Genomic DNA, 17,594 nt, shown 5'->3' with positions numbered 1-17,594 from the left:
GTACTTTTCCTCATTGAAGAGGTAGGGAGCTCAGGGTCCAGGATTACCCACACATATTATTGGAGGAAACAGCATCCATCCCCAGTCTTAACCTAAAGGATGGTGATGGATGATAACAGTTGAAGAGAAAACTTGGTGGTTAGAGAAGATGAACAACGTATTAGGAGGGCAAGAGTCTGAATAGAACACACTGGTGCAATATAGGAAGGGTTCAGGGTGTTTGTCTTTAATAATGTCCCAGAAGAAAAATATTTGTTGTCTAAGGAGCTTGGTAATCTTGTATAAATTTTAGGGCCCAATTTTAACCCTACATAACTAGTTTCAGATCACATTAGAATTCAGTGTTTTCTTGATATTCCACTTAAGAAACTACATCTTGCAAATTAAATTGACATTCAAAAAGTGTTTAAAAAGATCTCGTTAAACTATCAGTAATACCAACAACTCTGGAGGTTGGTTTTTAAAATGTTACTCTTGCAGAGTATTATAGGCTTGCATCTGCATCTGTGAAATTCTTTTATCTCTGTTGTATTATTTATCTTGTAAGAGTAAAGTTTACTTATCTTTGAATAAATCACCAACCATTTAATGATGTGGAAAATGTAGCAAAGATGACCAATTCATTTTGCTAAGCAAAGAGAACTGAAAGAAATGCAGCTGTTTCAATGCACCTTCCTTATGCAGAGGAAAATATTTCTTTCTTTATTAGCTCCATCTGATGGTCGATCTGGTTTTTACACACTGCCTGGCTATAAATTCCCAACAGTAATTTCACTGTTTTCTATCCCTCTCTTCTATCAGAAAAATGTGCTATATTGTGAAGATACTCCTTAGCTGATTATGTATCTAATTAATTCATTGAATTCTGCAAAGTATTTACTAATGTAAAGAACACTAATTCATGCTAATTTTTGTGGCTATTTTCTTTTTTCCTTTAAGTTGAGAAGCATAAATATCACAGATTACAACCATGTAAAATGTAAAATTTGAAAATATGAGAATATTAGTGATATTGTCCTGTATGCACATTTTCATACAGGACACACACACCTCTCAGATAGGCATGGCCTGTCCATTACCTACTTTATGTTGAGCATGTACATGGTGATAACAGAGTTTAAGCACATAAAAATGACTGTATTTTCCTTATGTATATTTTATACTAATGGACTAGTTTGGCAAAAACCTATTTATATGATATACCATCCTAATGTTTTCAGCTATGAGCATGCATGCTTGAAAATACAATTCTTTCAATGCAGAGAAAAAATAGCTTAGGATTTAAATGTATTTGAAATACATAACTGAGTCTAAGCATTAAATAAGAAATAAATTAAGAAAATAATATACCTCAGCATCATACTCCCATAACTGATTTCCTCTCATGTGGTGGCATTTTAACATGATTACAGGTCCGTTGAGTCTAGACACATCCAAGCACAAGTCATCGGTTCTGATTTCTTTGTCAGCAGTATAAGAAAATACCTGAAAATATAAGAGTCAGCCAATAAAATAATATCTTCTTTAAAAAAAAATTGCAGTATAGCAGATTTATCTGTGGAAGCTTTCATATCAGATAAACTTGTGTTTTCAAATGATCTCTGCTGTGTGATCTTGAGAAAGCTAGTTCATCTCTCTGCGTCCTTTTCTTCAACTACAAAATATGTACAGTGTCATGTGCTTTTTGTGAACTCAGTTTAACAAACTAAATTATTATTTTTGTAATTCTAACTTTTTTTTCCTTTTTTAAATTGAAGTAATAGTTGATTTACAATGCTTAGTTTCAGGTGTAGAGCAAAGTGATGTATATGTATTCTTTTTCAGATTATTTCCCCTTATAGGTTATTCCAAAATATTGAGTATTATTCCCTGGGCTATACAGTAGGTCTGTGTTGGTTATCTGTTTCATACATAGTAGTGTGTATATGTTAATCCCAAACTCCTGATTTATACATTTGCATCCCTACCCCTTTCCCCTTTGGTAACTACAAGTTTGTTTTCTATGTCTGTGAGTCTGTTACTGTTTTGTAAGTAAGTTCATTTGTATCATTTTTTAGATTCCACATATAAGCAATATCATATGATATTTGTCTTTCTTTGACTTATTTCACTTAGTATGTTAACCTCTAGGTCCATCCATGTTGCTGCAAAGGCATTATTTCATTCTTTTCTTTCTTTGACTTATTTCACTTAGTATGTTAATCTCTAGGTCCATCCATGTTGCTGCAAAGGCATTATTTCATTCTTTTTATGGCTGAATAAAATTTCACTGTATTTATATACCACATCTTCTTTATCTATTCCTCTGTCAATGGACATTTAGGAGGCTTCCATACCTTGGCTATTGTAAATAGTGCTGCAGTGAAGATTAGGGTGCATGTATCTTTTCGAGTTATAGTTTTCTCTGGATATATGCCTAGGAGTGGGATTGCGGATCATATGGAAGTTCTATTTTTAGCTTTTTAAGGAACTTCATACTGTTTTCCATAGTGGCTATACCAATTTACATTCTCACCAACAGTGTAGGATGGTTCCTTTTTCTCCACACACTCTCTAGCATTTATTGTTTGTAGAGTTTTTGGTGATGGTCATTCTGACTGGCGTGAGGTGATACCTCATTGTAGTTTTGATTTGCATTTGTCTTATAATTGGCGATGTTGTACATCTTTTCATGTGCCTTTTGGCCATCTGTATGTCGTCTTTGGAGAAATGTCTGTTTAGATGTGCCTATTTTTTGATTGGGTTGTTTCTTTTTTTGATATTGAGCTGTTTGTATACTTTAGAGATTGATCTCTTGTAGGTCGCATCGTATGCAAATGTTTTCTCCCATTCTGTAGGTTGTCTGTTTATGACTTCCTTTGCTGTACAGAAGCTTTTAAGTTTAATTAGATCCCATTTGTTTATTTTTGTTTTTATTTTGATTACTCTAGGAGATGGATCCAAAAAGGTATTGCTGAGATTTATGTGTTCTGCCTATGTTTCCTCTAGGAGTTTTATAGTATCCAGTTTCACATTTAGGTTTTTAATCCATTTTGAGTTTATTATTCTGTATGGTGTTAGAGGATGTTAACTAAATTATTAAATTCTTAATATTTGGTGACATCGTATTTTCTGAATTATATTTGCCTTATAAAACTTACACAACAGGTTCAATAAAATAAAGTTTGTAAACTTTATGGAGCTCCGTAAAGGGCAGTCCTTGTTGCCACCACCATATGACCAATTCCCTAAGTCTAGAGACAGTGATGTTTTTCATCAGTTTCCTTTCTATAACATAAGTACATCACATAAACTTTATTAAATATTGTCAGTGGGTTTCTGAAGGTTGTAGAATTATCTTTAGAGATCTCCTTAAAGGCAGGCTCTATGTTTACCTTTCTCATGTGGTTTTGGCTGGGCTTGACTATAATTCTTCTCAAAATATCCAAGAAATGTCAAGGTAGATAGCAGACTCATTGTTAGCTAATTCAAACTGATGCTATAATAATCTCTATTATTTTGTTCCTAGTGCGAATAATTTATTTATAACATCGATTATTAAAATTTTGTAAGGGTTATTAAGTACATAATTATAAAAGTTGTTTTCTTCTGTCAGTTATGATAAGCATGCTTCAGTATTCTGTGGGTATTTATTTTTTCTTTGCAATGTCAAGAGGGAGTATGATGAGGAAGGTCATTTCAAGGTCTTTTCATTTCCCAAAGCAACCTGATGAAATCTGAGGAAGTCAGCTCTACAGATCATTTATAAACTCTGAGTCCTAGCCTGTAAGCTGACTAAGTTAGTCTTGAAATGGTTGCCTCTGTAGCACTGGTACTCAGGGCTTCTAGGAAGATCACAAGTAGTGGTAAGAGGGAGATGCAAAGTCAGTGATGGAACCCAAGTACCCTTTTAAGCCAACATCATAAAAGGAAAATTTTCACAAAGGTTATACATTTTACTTAACAATATAAAAACTTGGGAAGTGTATAAAGTTCATTTATTTAAACAATATAAAATATATTATCGATTTCATGTATTGAATTCAGAAAAGATTTTCCTGTCTTTGAAGTATCATGTATATGTGTATACTTTTTATACTTTTCAATGTATATACTTTTCATGGAAAAAGAGTAACCAAAAGAAGAATAAAGGAAACACCCATCTAAGATAAGTATTTGTATCCTTCCCAAACATGGCTAGTATTTTTTTTAATACAATTGCAAGCATATTTAATTAAATAAATGAATCTGGTAGTACACCTTGATGTGAGAGAGGGTAGTTTCTAGAGAAATTTCTTTTGCCCATTATAGGATTATTTCAATGTGAAGGATAATTTTCCACTTTGAAATTGCTTTATTTTAGTTGTATACAGATGGCAATGTAAATGGAGACACCAAAGCATCTATATTCACCATTAATTTTGCATAATGAGTATAATCATGGCCTGAGCATCAATTCTCCTCAGGTCTCTAATGATAGTTTGGAAACTTTAACTATTGAAAGTTCTAGAGAGAAGTCCACAAAGCATTCTTTGTTCCTCAATTTCTAATTTTGATTCACTTTTGGGTAAATTAATACATATGTAATTTACATCACATTTAAGAAAGGTATCTATAGAATACTCTCTGACCCTATATATGAAATTATCTTTCTTTGGACTTTGCAATTGAAAAAAAATTAACTGATGCATCTACAGGTCATGGTGATTGCTGGCAAACACCAGAAGTTAGAAGCAGCAAAGAATGATTCTCCCTTACAGGTTTCAGAAAGAATATGCCCTTTCTGGCACCTTGATTTCAGACATCCAGCCTCGAGAATTGTAAGTCAATAAATTTCTTTTGTTTAAGCCATCCAGTTTGTGATGGTTTGTTATAGCAGTTTGAGGAAATGAATACACTTCCTTTTATTCCTAATGCTGGTTGAAGCCTTTAAAAGTAATTTAAAAGTTTTAAAAGTTTTCCAAATGTCACTGCAAATTTTTCAAATCTATTGTACCTCAATATCTGGGCCTAAAATCGTACCATCCAGTTATACTTTCCAAAAGCATCAGAGCAATCATTTTCATAATCATTTTTCCATTAAAATATATCTTTGTAAAGTGGTTCTTTACTATGACTAGATGATTTACTTGCTTTTATGTATACTTTATTGAAGTTAGATTGATTTCTGTCTCTGAACTGATGCACTCAGGTGAGTTTAGGAATAACTCCCAACATATGAAAGATGATAGCCAAGCCCAGTCTCAGTTCCTTTTAATCTTAATATTTTTTCAGAGAAGGTAAACTTTTTCATTATATCACACATGCATACAGTTTGTTCTGGATTTTTCTTCTTGCGAAGTGTGTCCAAAGGTATTTTATGATTTTTCAAATATCTAAAATTGAACAACATTTAAACATTTTTTAAAGACTGTGTGAGAATTATCTAAAATATACTGCAGTAAATTAGTACTTTACTTCGCACAATGAAAGAATGTGTCAATACATTCTTTTAAAAATTGTATCTTGCTTAAAATCCTAATGTATAGCTGTTTCTTTAAAAATACTCTTATATCTTTACCCCTTTGAATAATTGCGAGCAGCATAGCAGCCATTCACAAAACCTTGTAGAGCAGCCCAAGTTGCAAACCAAGGACACTGTTCTGTTACTGGGACCTGGACCACGTCTCCTTCAGCAAGAGGCTTGGGGACTAAACGCCCTCTGCTGGCTCTGTCTCAACATAAGGTTTCCTTCCTTCTTTTATCCTTAGATAAAGAAATATTTTGCCAAAAAATATGTGTGTATTTAAAAGGCTCACATGTGTATTTGATTCAGCTTTGTTAATTATACAGGTTGTGACTTCCCTAGATTTAGTTCAGAATTTATAAAATACTTTTCCTGTTGAGTTCCTCAGGACAATATTTACTCTAAAGGTTCACAGTTTGAAGAGACTCTATATGTTACTCTATGCCAGCTGCTTCACTTTCTAGATGAAGAAACTGAGGTCAGTAAAGCTACAGGGTTCACCCAATTTGCCAGAGCATCTTAGCGAAAGAGGTCTCTCTGGACCCCAGGGTCATTGTCACTGTTCCTTCACTTGACCATACTGCCCTTTACATACCCACTTTGGAGCTTTGGGCCCTCTGGGAATCCCTTTAGGTATTTGAAATACAGTCAGTTTGAGAAATCTGTTAACAACCATCCAGAAGGACAAATTATAAGAAAATAAACATCATAATAGTTTGTCCCTCATTCTGTAAAAATAGCCCAGGAACATTTGTATTAAAATAACAAAGAAAATTGTTTAGTGATAAAAATTCAACATTTAGCAGTGATTTATTTTTTAACACGTTCTCTCTTACTATATGTCACACCATCCTGATATTAGCATGGAGAATGCATAGATGGAATTGAATTCATCAATGGAGATGCCAAACAGACTTTTGCTCTCAGACAAAAGATTTTTGTCTTAATTGATTTCAGATTCTGTTTATAGCCTGTTAGCCCAGTGGTTTATATAGAAGAGGGTAAGGAGATGTAGGTAGCTTCTAGCTGTGTACTCTTATCTTACATGCCTACATGGTATCTATGGTCTTTTACAGTTTTAATGCTCTAAAAGACTTGTTTAAAACAGGATGTGAGTGTGTATCTCAAGTTCAGTATTCCCAGTCTGTCCTCAGTATCACCTATGAAGGCTTAACTCTTTCCCCTTTCACTTCAATATAACTATGTAACACTCTGGTAGTTCCCTGTTTGTACTCAGCAAGTCACCTCATTCTTCCATCCCTGACCTGGTATGTGCTGATCATATCATTAGGACTATCCATTTCACTTTGCCCAGGAAAAGATCACCTCCTTAAAGTCTTAGTACATTCGTCACTTTCTTCATGTAGCGTTTTTGTAACTACTCTTACCCTGATAGCTTATCTGCACTTTATTGTAGGTATGATATCATCTGTGCATATACAATGGGCTTTGGAAAATGATACGACCTGGGTTTGAGACCTTCCTCCACACTCTTCAGAAAGAATTACTGTGAGACTTTGACCAAATCTTACCTTCCTTATCTGGGAAAAGGGATAAAGATGCCTCCTGTTTCCTGGGCTGTTACAGATGTTGAATGAGGTAATTCATCTAAACTCTAAACACAGTACTTAGCCCAAGTGACATCTCAGTATCAGTAATTATCTGTGCAAAATCCGGGCATAGAATCTACATTTGATTACAGTTTGTTTCATCTTTTTGTTTTATTTTTTAAACCTCGCTGCCTCAGTAATAATGCTAGAGATATATTTTGAATACCTTTGGAAACAATTCTAGGAGAAGAGTATGTGTCCAGTAATTACTTGCTGAATTTCAATGAAAGCAATTGCTCTTTGGAGTTCTTTAGTACACTTTATGGAAAACAGAGCAAGAGAATAAGGTAATAAAATAAGCAGGATGCACTAATATAATAAAATGTGACTGTTGTTTCTATTTTCTTTCTACTTCATTGTTAAATCCTATTTTTTTTTTTCTGTGTTACGCGGGCCTCTCACTGTTGTGGGCTCTCCCGTTGTGGAGCACAGGCTCCAGACGCACAGGCTCAGCAGCCATGGCTCACGGGCCCAGCCGCTCCACGGCGTGTGAGATCTTCCCGAACCGGGGCACGAACCCGTGTCCCCTGCATCGGCAGGCAGACTCTCAACCACTGCGCCACTAGGGAAGCCCAAATCCTCCCATTTTAAACACTACTGGTGTTAAAGTTTATGTATGTTTAATAACTTACTCTGCCTTGAAGGGTTTTAAAGGAAGTCTGCAATTCAGGAATCTATACTCAAATATTTTCCAAATATTTACTCATATTCTACTATTGTAATATTGAAGAATATAAATTGCAAATATAAGCCTAGTAGGAATTCCTTCCAAAAGATACCTCAAGATATAATACTTGAATGGTAGATATTGTTTTTTATGTGACTGTGGTAGAATTCTCAGATGGCCCCAAGATTCTTGTCCCCTGGTGTACATGCCCTGTTTAACACCCTGCCCTTGAATATTGGTGAGACTGTGACCATGACAGGAAAGTTACTTCATGATTACATTATGTTACATAAGACTGTGTCTTTGCAGACTGAGAAAGATGGGTCCTCAGTCCTCCAACTTCAAGGAACTGAAATCTGCCAATAACCAGGAATCTTGGAGCCTCCAGTAAGATCACAGCTCTGACCAACACCTTCATTTCAGTCCTGTGAGACCCTGAGCAGAGAACGCAGCCACGTTGTGTCTGAATTTCTGACCTATAGCACTGTGAGTTAATAATTTTGTGTTGTTTTAAGCCACTTAATTGGTAGTAATTTGTTATACAACAATATAGGAAATTAATACAGTGACCATCAGGTTAAAGGAGATGCATGCAAAAACTAAATTATTCTCACCATGTAGAACACCTTCTCCCATGCTATGTCTCTATCATTTATCTATTCATTCAGTGATTCATCTATCTATTTATTCCGTGATACTTTTGAGAATGTTAAATGTTTTCAGGCTTTATCTAAACCATATAGGCCATTCATGAAACTTTGATAGCAGACATCCAAGCAAGTGCCAACATTTCTGTAAGAGTTTCCTCCACTATTCCAACCTGCTTGAACTCTGTTCTTGATGTTCTCATTGTACTGATTTTCTGTAACAAATTAGCTTTCTCTTGATGATATTCTTTCCTATGTTTTCCCCCACTGAATTATTCCTTAAATATTTTTTATCTGAAGAACTGGCCTTCACACATATAAATTGCAAGGGAAGTAAATTAAATTTCTGGATGGGATATTCTCCTTCAGTCATGGGCAATTTTATATATACTTTCCCTTTATGACTATATCATTAGTTGGAACCATGGAGCAGCAAGATATCTGGTCTTTGAGGTTCTTACTCATTTATGCCTGTGAATGTAAAATAAACATAGCAGTAATGATATATATTATTCACATGACATATATATACGGATATATATAGACTATACATTCATTTTAGTGTTTGTTTTATTAGCCACAAATTAATGATAGAAGACTTTGTGATATCATTTCTGAATGTATTTTTACTGGTATTTTATATTATTTCAAAACTTTTCCACATACATTGTATTATTAGACACTTCCTAAAACTGGTATGTTGCATATAATTAGAGAAAAATTATATTAAATATATTAAAAAGTCTCAAGGCAAATTATAAAGTCCTTAAGATAGCACAAAGAAACTTATTGTGTATCTGTTGTAACTGCATCTTATCTGTAAAGGTAAACTACCGTTTAGTTTAAATTAGACATAATTTTAAAAATTCACCTCCATATTATTAGCACAACATTGGCACTGAATCAGATAATACTGAACTTTTCTAGATGGTTTCAAGCTTAAAGAAATCCTACTTATGTCATTCATCATTGCTGTCAACTAAGATCAATTTAGTTTGGCTTCCTCCAGAAGCTGACATTGAACAAGGATTCAAGTGCAAGTAGTTTTTATTATGTAGATGATCCCAAGAAAGACCAGTAGGAGTGCAGGGAAGGCAAAGCAGCCAATAAAGGGTATATTACAAATTAGTTACACTGTAGATAACTGGAGCCTTATCCTGTTGGGAAACTGGCAACCAGCTGGAACAAGCCTCAGATTCAGTTCCCTGGAAGGGTGAAGGACCTGGGATAATTATACCACTTGCCCTCAGCTTTTGCTTGAGGTGTGCTTCCAGGGAGTAGAGTTGATTAATTCCCCAGGTGTGACAAGGTGGGCAAAGCAGCCTCTGGTAGAGAAAACCAGCAGGCAGAGGGACAGAGATTCTGGCCTTTTGGATGTTGGGCTGGAAGCAGGTGGAAGGAGAGAAAGCCAACATTTTGGGATAATCTGCCATGTGTTTGGCAAGATAGCAGTCATTTTAAATATTAGTATATTAAATATGATATAGCATATATCATAAATTTCTTCAGTAACTTTTCAGGGTTAGTATTATAATTTCTTTTTTTTCAAATAAGGAATGTGACGTTCAAAATGGTTAGATAAATTCCAGGTCACTTAGTTTGCAAGTGGGAAAACCTGTCTTTGATCTGTGGTCTGTCAGGCCCCAAATCCCATGCTCTTTTTACACAGTTAACATTTTGCTTCTGGGATATTTAAAAAACTCCAAACTTTATTCAGATTTCACAGGTTTTTCCTTAAATTTCCCATATGGTCCTATGTTCATTTTTCCAGGATCCCATCCAGGATACCACATTACATGTAGTTGTCATATCTCCTTAGCCAACTCTGATAGATGCTCAGACTTTACTCTTTTTGATGACTGACAGTTTTGAGGAGCACTAGTTAGGTATTTTGTGGAGTGTACCTCAGTTTGGGTTTGTCTAATGTTCACCTCATGGTTAGATTGGGATTATAGATTTTTGGGGGGAAGATCACAAAAGTGAAGTGCCATTCTCCTCACATTTTATCAGGGGTACATGGTATTAACATGACTCACAGTGTAGAGCCTTGATCACTCACCCAGGGCAGCATTTGCCATGTTTCTCCACTGCAAAGTCACCACCACACCCTTCCATATTCTACTCTTAGAAAGCAAGTCAGTAAGCACAGCCCACACACAAGCGGGAGGAGAGATAAATTCCATCTTCTGGAGGGGGACTTGTCTACATAAATTATTTGGAATTCTTCTGTATAGGAGATCTCAGAGATCAATATTAACATGTCCTAAAAACTTCAGTCTAAAACTGGGGGCCATGTCTTTATATCAGATTTATATGTAACCACATTAAGATTCTCATAGTAAAAAATAAATCTAGCTCATGGGCCACTTGTTTGGGCCACTGAAGGAAGAAAAGTTCTCTTTAGTGAGCACATTGTAACGTAATGATTTCCACCACCTAGAAATAGCACTTGGTCTCATCAGTGTGTAAGGTGTGGATTGAACACTGGCCACCTTGACCTAGGGAGACCACTTTGATCATTCTTTGGTGTTACAGGGACCATACAGTGCACCTCTGAATTTGCTAGCTGCTGTTTTCTTGGGGCAGGGTGTGGGGGAAAGTGCCTCTTAAAACAAACAATGTCTGCATATCCCAGCCAAATAAGCACATTTTACTTCCTTTAAATAAAAAGAACACTGCAAAATCTGTTTAGAAAGTTAGCAACTAGAGAGATGGAGTAGAAGTATATCTATCTGGTAGGTTTTCATTAGAAGACTAAGATTCTTTACTAGAAATTGGAATGGATAGTAGGCTGTTTCCATGGTAACCCAATGAAGCCTTTTTTCCTTTAATGGAAAGGTATCATTTCTGTACATACCACATGTAGCTTCTTGCTCAGTATTGGATCAAGTCCTTTGATAATAGAATAAATGAACTGACAAAAAGTTCTGTAGTCTGTCCCTGCTTGCGGTGAAATTATACTTGGGTACTAAATAACATGAATAAAAAGCCCTTTTCATTTTGGCCACAGTCACCATGCCAATTTTAATAACAAAAGTGCATGTGTAAGTATTTTCATGAGGTTGTATTAGAAATAGGTTACAAGCTATCCTTTGGCAACCTTTGCACTCTGAAAGATTATTGCTCCTTTTGCCAAGTAAAAATTTCCTTGCTTGACATTTACATTCTATTAAAATCTTAGCTCCACTACTTATAAAACTTAATTTTTCACTCTCCCTAGTCCAGGCCTTCCACTCCATTTACACTAGTGTCCTCACTGTCCTTGCACACACTCCATTCTCTGTGCTCCCTGACAGCTTTGTGAAGCATTTAAGACCCACTCCTGTCCTTATCAGACCTTTTTTCTGAATGCCTTCTGTATAATAGTACAAATATTCTTTGTTTCAAGAATAATTGTTTTGTATTCCCATTGAGATTGAGGGTAGGGATTGTGTGCCCATTTACAAAAATGGTAATATAATAAGAAGAATCCAAGTATGATGCCAGTATAAGTACTTATCCATAGAATATTATTAATTTTATAATTAATATGATAAAATTATTGTCTCTGGGTGAACCATGTATTTGGAGTAAAAAAGAAAAGAAAAACCTGCTTCTGGGGAGGCAAACAACTCTTCCAATACTCAGTGCAGCATGAAATTCTCTTAGGGTTACTCATGGAAAGGACTCTATGTCATGTAACAAACAGCATCTTCCCTACTTCCTTATACACAAAAAGAAGTTTGAGGTTTTTAAAATTATTTATTTATTTATTTATTTATGGCTGTGTTGGGTCTTCGTTTCTGTGCGAGGGCTTTCTCTAGCTGTGGCAAGTGGGGGCCACTCTTCATCGCGGTGTATGGGCCTCTCACTATCGCGGCCTCTCCCTTGGCGGAGCACAGGCTCCAGACGCGCAGGCTCAGTAATTGTGGCTCACGGGCCCAGTTGCTCCGCGGCATGTGGGATCTTCCCAGACCAGGGCTCGAACCCGTGTCCCCTGCATTGGCAGGCAGATTCTCAACCACTGCGCCACCAGGGAAGCCCCAGAAGTTTGAGTTTTAAGTGTATATTTATTTCCTCTTGGTGCCCATACATTACTGGGTATATATATATATGGTGTTCAATGAATTAGTGATTAATAGGTTCTTTTTTCTTTAAGTCATTACTTTTTTGTGACTGGCAGGTTGCTCAAAATTTTCACATTGTTCTATCTTCTAAAAACATTTGTTTTCTAAATTTTTTTCCCCTAAATTCAAGCTTTCTAAATTCATGTCCCTGGCACTGGACTGCAGCTTTCACAAATCACCTGGAGTTATCTCTTACCTATCTAGCAATAGTGATAAAGAATATTAACTGAGAATGTCTAGTTCAACCATATCAATTTACAGATTAGAAATTGAGGGCCAGAAAGGACAAGGGACTTCATAACACCTTTGGTATGGACTGAATGTCACCCCACCACCCCAATTCATATGCTGAGCTATAATTCCCAGTGTGATGGTATTTGGAGGTGGTGTATTTGGGAAGTAATTAGGTTCAGATGAGGTCATGAGGGTGGGGCCCTGTGATGGGATTAGTGCCTTATAAGCAGAAGAAGAGATCAGAGCTTGCTTGCTCTCTGTCATGTGAAGAAACAGCAAGAAGGTGGCTGTGTGCAAGCCAGAAAGAGGGCCCTCCCCAGAACATGACCATGCTGGCACCCTCATCTAAGACTTCCAGCCTCAAGAACTGTGAGAAAATAAATGTCTGTTGTTTAATCCACCCAGTCTATGGTATTGTGTTCTAGCAGTCCAAGCAGACTAAAAGTCACAGAGGGATTTTGACACTCAGGTCCTCTGAGATTAACTTTGCACCAAAGCTGACTCAGATCAGCTTTGTAGTGTAGTAGGGTATATGAAGTATATAACCTAATTATGATACCTTCCTCTCAGGGTTATTGTGAGACTCAAATTATATATACATACTTAAAACACCTGCAAATGTTTACTGTAGGAGTAGTGTTCAATATAATTTCCACCCCCATCACTGCCATAGGCTTTTGGGAAGAAGCATTCATAATATACCCATAAAGAACTTAATTAATAACTAAACCAACTCATACTGCTGATATATGCTTTAATTTAGTGTAGGATGCAATTAATCCTAGAAAAATATAGAAAAAAATTGTTTCGTGCAAAGGAGAAATATTGGCTTACATCCATATAAATAAAAACAATAGTTTGTAAAGATGAGGCTAGATTGTTAACTAGGAGAAATACCTAATAAAAATTAGAAAGATTTGTTCTTCATAGTTTATACAGAAAAATGATGACAATTCCATGATATCTTAGGTATAATTTTTTTATTTGATACAAAGAATGTATAATTAGGGTCATTAAAATATGGAAGATATTTTGTTGCTATCTTGTCACTATTGTTATATCAGGATTTCTAACAACAAGGCAAACTATATATGGGATATATAGTTATTTGGGAACAAATGAAATATTTAAAACATTTTTTTTTCAGCCATGTAAGTGTATAAGCTTGCATTTGATTAGTCTCCTCATTTTGGGTTATCCTCAATAAAATCTTGTATATGATGACATCTTTTAAAAATTGGTGAGTTTTAAGCAAAGAATGCCTTAAAAATCTTGGTGCTATAAAAATATTATACCTGACATTTTATTTGGCTTGCAGATTTCTTAGACTTTTTTTCCTTTTTCTAAACTTTGTTTCTCTTCCTTGCATTGGTTAGTCAAATATTTGAACATAAATTTCTTGCCCAGTTTTTTGTTATCTAGGCTTCATGTGTTTTCTTTCCCCAAAAAACAAGTTTTCATATTTGGAAGGGAAAAAAACCCTAGGTATACCCTTACTTGTTACTTTCTTCCAATACTGTAAGAATTTATTAACTAGGATAGAATTGGGAATACAGTAAGATGAAGAAAATCTTAGGTATAGCAAAGCATATAATCATGAGTATGGGCTCTGCTTGGCTTCTGGTGAATATAAAACTGGGGTAGCCAACACTGTTAATTTAGAAACTATAGACATTATTTACCTTACTTAGAAACTAATAAAGTGGCTTTTTCTACTAGAGTAAGCCAAGTTATTATTTTAGCTATTACAGAGTGCTTCAAATGGTAATATTAAATAATTATTTATGTCCTCAGTAAAATTTAGGCACACACACTCTAAGGGAGAAGAGGGGATCATTTCAAAGGACCTTAATATTCTTCATATATAGTAGATTCATGCATTCAATCCATTAAATTTTTTAATATTAAATATAATAAAATGTTGGTAGGAAGATGACTTGAACAAGCAAGCAGCTCAGGGTAATGATTAAGACCAGAGTGTTAAGTCAACAATTATGCCTTAAGACAGGATGAAAGCATTTGAAGATAAAATAGAGAAAGGAATGAGGGTCAGAAGATTGAAAAAAATACAGAGGAGGAAGGTTCTTCTGGGACTGAATTGTTCAGTGGAGACAAACCTATCATGAGGAAGTTAGCAGAAAGCTTATAGTCCATCTCTAAGTAACAGAAGCTTCAGAAGAGATAAACTGGTGGGCTGAGGGAGCTAGTAGCAAAACTGCTAGTAGCAAAACATTTTTCTTTTAGTAAGTTTTTCAGTTAACAGTCTACCCTTGTCATTAAGAAAAGTTCTATTGATGGTGTGCAATAAGAGAAGTACATATGCCTGTGTGTATTTTGTAAAAATACAGTAGTATTAAAGTTTCTGCTTTGTGAAAGTGTGTGATATTTCACTTTTCAAAGGGGGTTTTTCAAAATATTCTAGAAATTCCATTAATAAAATGAATACAAATTTATGTGAATTTCCCCAAAGATCTTAAAGTATTTTAATATTTAAGCTTTATAGAAATTTAATTTTAAGCTTTTTAGAGATGGGCTGATATGATGATACACTTTAATTGATTTATCAATAGAATAAGTATTTCTTTTGTCCACTATGTGCACATACTTTGATATCATCATCATTTCCTTAGATGCCCTCATAGAGACTGTTGTCCCTTCCAAGTTTAGTCCAGTGCCTTTCCTTTTCCATATAATTCTCTCCTTATCAGGAATCAGGGTAGACATTTTTATTATCTCAACACCAGAAATAATTGAACCTTCTTGAAGCTGGTTTGTTTTTATATTATTGACCCAATAAGTCATATAACCAGTGTTGTACTTACAGCTAGAAAGCTTGGAGCCAAAGTTGTGGCTTATTTAAATGAATGTAGGATTTCAGGTATTAATTTTAAACACTTTACAGTAAAATAGTAAAAGTGGTTTCTAAGTTGACTTGCATTGCCAATTTTTCCATTGCTTTTTAAAAAAGTGTCAAATGTGATAGATGTTAACTATCATTAAGCAGAAATACATAAAATTGGACTGTACAACACTTAGAAGAAAAGATAGATCTAAGAAATAGACAATACTAGGGCTCAGTTTTTGGAAGTATTAAGATCTCACAATCTCTGAGTAACTCCTACAAGGGGAAAGAAAAGGATTGAACACAACATATTTGCCATTTATTTCTATGCCAGGAAACACTCTGGCCAGGCAAAACTAGGCAGAATAAGATCATTAGTTTAAGTTCCTGTAAGTTTTAATCAACTCCAAGCTTAATATGTGTTTCTTTAATACAAAAGATAATATAATTTGTTTGAATTAAGAAAATGTTACCTGTTGATTGTTTATTCAGTTCTTGAATTAAGATTTGAAAAAACAATTTTAAAACTTCTGTGCAGAAGTTATTAACTATTAATGGAAAAGGCCATCATCATTTAATATTTATGGATTCACTTTTAGTTATTTTATACTTTAAAATTTTTATTAATATAGGATTTGGAGGTATTGACAATTTTATTTACTACTACAATTGCACTAAAATAGAATACAAAAACTCAAGTTAAAATGGAATATCCAAAACCAAATTTTCTATAATTAAAATATTCTGTAGGACCAGTATAATTTAGAGCCATTCTTTGTAGCTACTACTTGATTTCTTGAAGTAGCAAGATAAAGTAATACATGTTTTTAACTTGGAGGAAGGTTTTGTATCTTATATCTTAAACCTCCGAAGGGGTGGATTGCTTAAGAACACTGAGCTAGAGACTTCCTGGAGTTCTCTTTGTGAGGACCTACAGTAGTTTCCTGTGGCTGCTGAAACAAATTATCGCAAACTTGATGACTTAAAACAATGGAGATTTATTCTCTCACAGTTATGGAGGCCAGAAATTTGAAGTCAGTTTCACTAGGTTGAAATCAAGGAACCAGCAAGGCAGTGTTCCCTCTGGAGTCTCTAGGGGAGAATCTGTACCTTGCCTCTTCTAGCTTTTGGCAACAGACTACATTTCCTATGCTTGTGGCCACATCACTCCTATCTCTGCCTCTGTGGTCTCATTTCCTTCTCCTTGTCTATGTGTGTGTCACATCTCCCTCTGCTTTCCTCTTATAAGGATACATGTGGTTGCTTTTAGTGCCAGCCAGATAATCCAGGACAATCTCCTGTATCATGATCCTTAATCACATCTGCACTGTCCTTTTTGCCATATAAGGTAACATTCACAGGTACCAAGGCTTAGGATGTGGATACGTTTGGGGGTCATTTTTCAGCCTATTACAGCCTCAAATCTAGGCATTTTCATAGGAACAGTTTCATCTTCCAGGACGATTTTCCTTTATGTGGTTTCCCCAAAAATTTGAAGCTATTTCTGTGTTAACAGCAGGTCCTTGGGTAACTTTGAAAATTCTGTATGAATTTGTTTACCCATTCATTCTTTCAATAAGCATTTATTACTGTAGAAGGATTAAGAAAAGGAAATTAATACTTGTTTCAAGAAAAGTTTACAGTTTGATTTTGGAAATGAGTTGAATAAACACAATTGAATGAAAATATGAGAGTTAAAAGAGAAACATGGAGATATGGTATATGAGTAAGTAAAAAAACAAATGTGAAAAATTAAAGTATTGTGAGTTCAGCAAAAGGAAGTATAAATGTATATTGAAAATCAGAAAAAAACCAAATTATTATATGGAGGACGGTGAATTTTGAAGTGGAACAATGTAACAAATGGAATTATGTAAACTAGAATTTATGTAGTTAGAAAAGTGGAGAAAGGTGATATCAGGTGGGTAAAAGAAAAGGCAAGGATATGATTTTTAAAAATGGATTTCAGTAACAATTTTTAAAATGTCTGTTCTGGCTATACT

At 34.9% G+C, this 17,594-nt stretch overlaps 1 protein-coding gene across 1 annotated transcript in view; it reads right to left on the bottom strand.

Moving 5' to 3' along the window:
• Positions 1–17,594, bottom strand: part of GALNT13 (polypeptide N-acetylgalactosaminyltransferase 13) — a 554,418-nt gene that overhangs the window by 18,641 nt on the left and 518,183 nt on the right. The window contains exon 12 of the mRNA XM_065880130.1: positions 1,351–1,485. Coding sequence (XP_065736202.1) covers positions 1,351–1,485 — 135 coding nt within the window. The remainder of the gene's footprint in view (positions 1–1,350; positions 1,486–17,594) is intronic.

The sequence above is a fragment of the Phocoena phocoena genome, chromosome 7, assembly GCF_963924675.1.
Source record: "Phocoena phocoena chromosome 7, mPhoPho1.1, whole genome shotgun sequence".
Taxonomy (NCBI): domain Eukaryota; kingdom Metazoa; phylum Chordata; class Mammalia; order Artiodactyla; family Phocoenidae; genus Phocoena; species Phocoena phocoena.
Note: the sequence above shows the minus strand (reverse complement) of the source record. Positions and strands in the feature narration are given on the sequence as shown.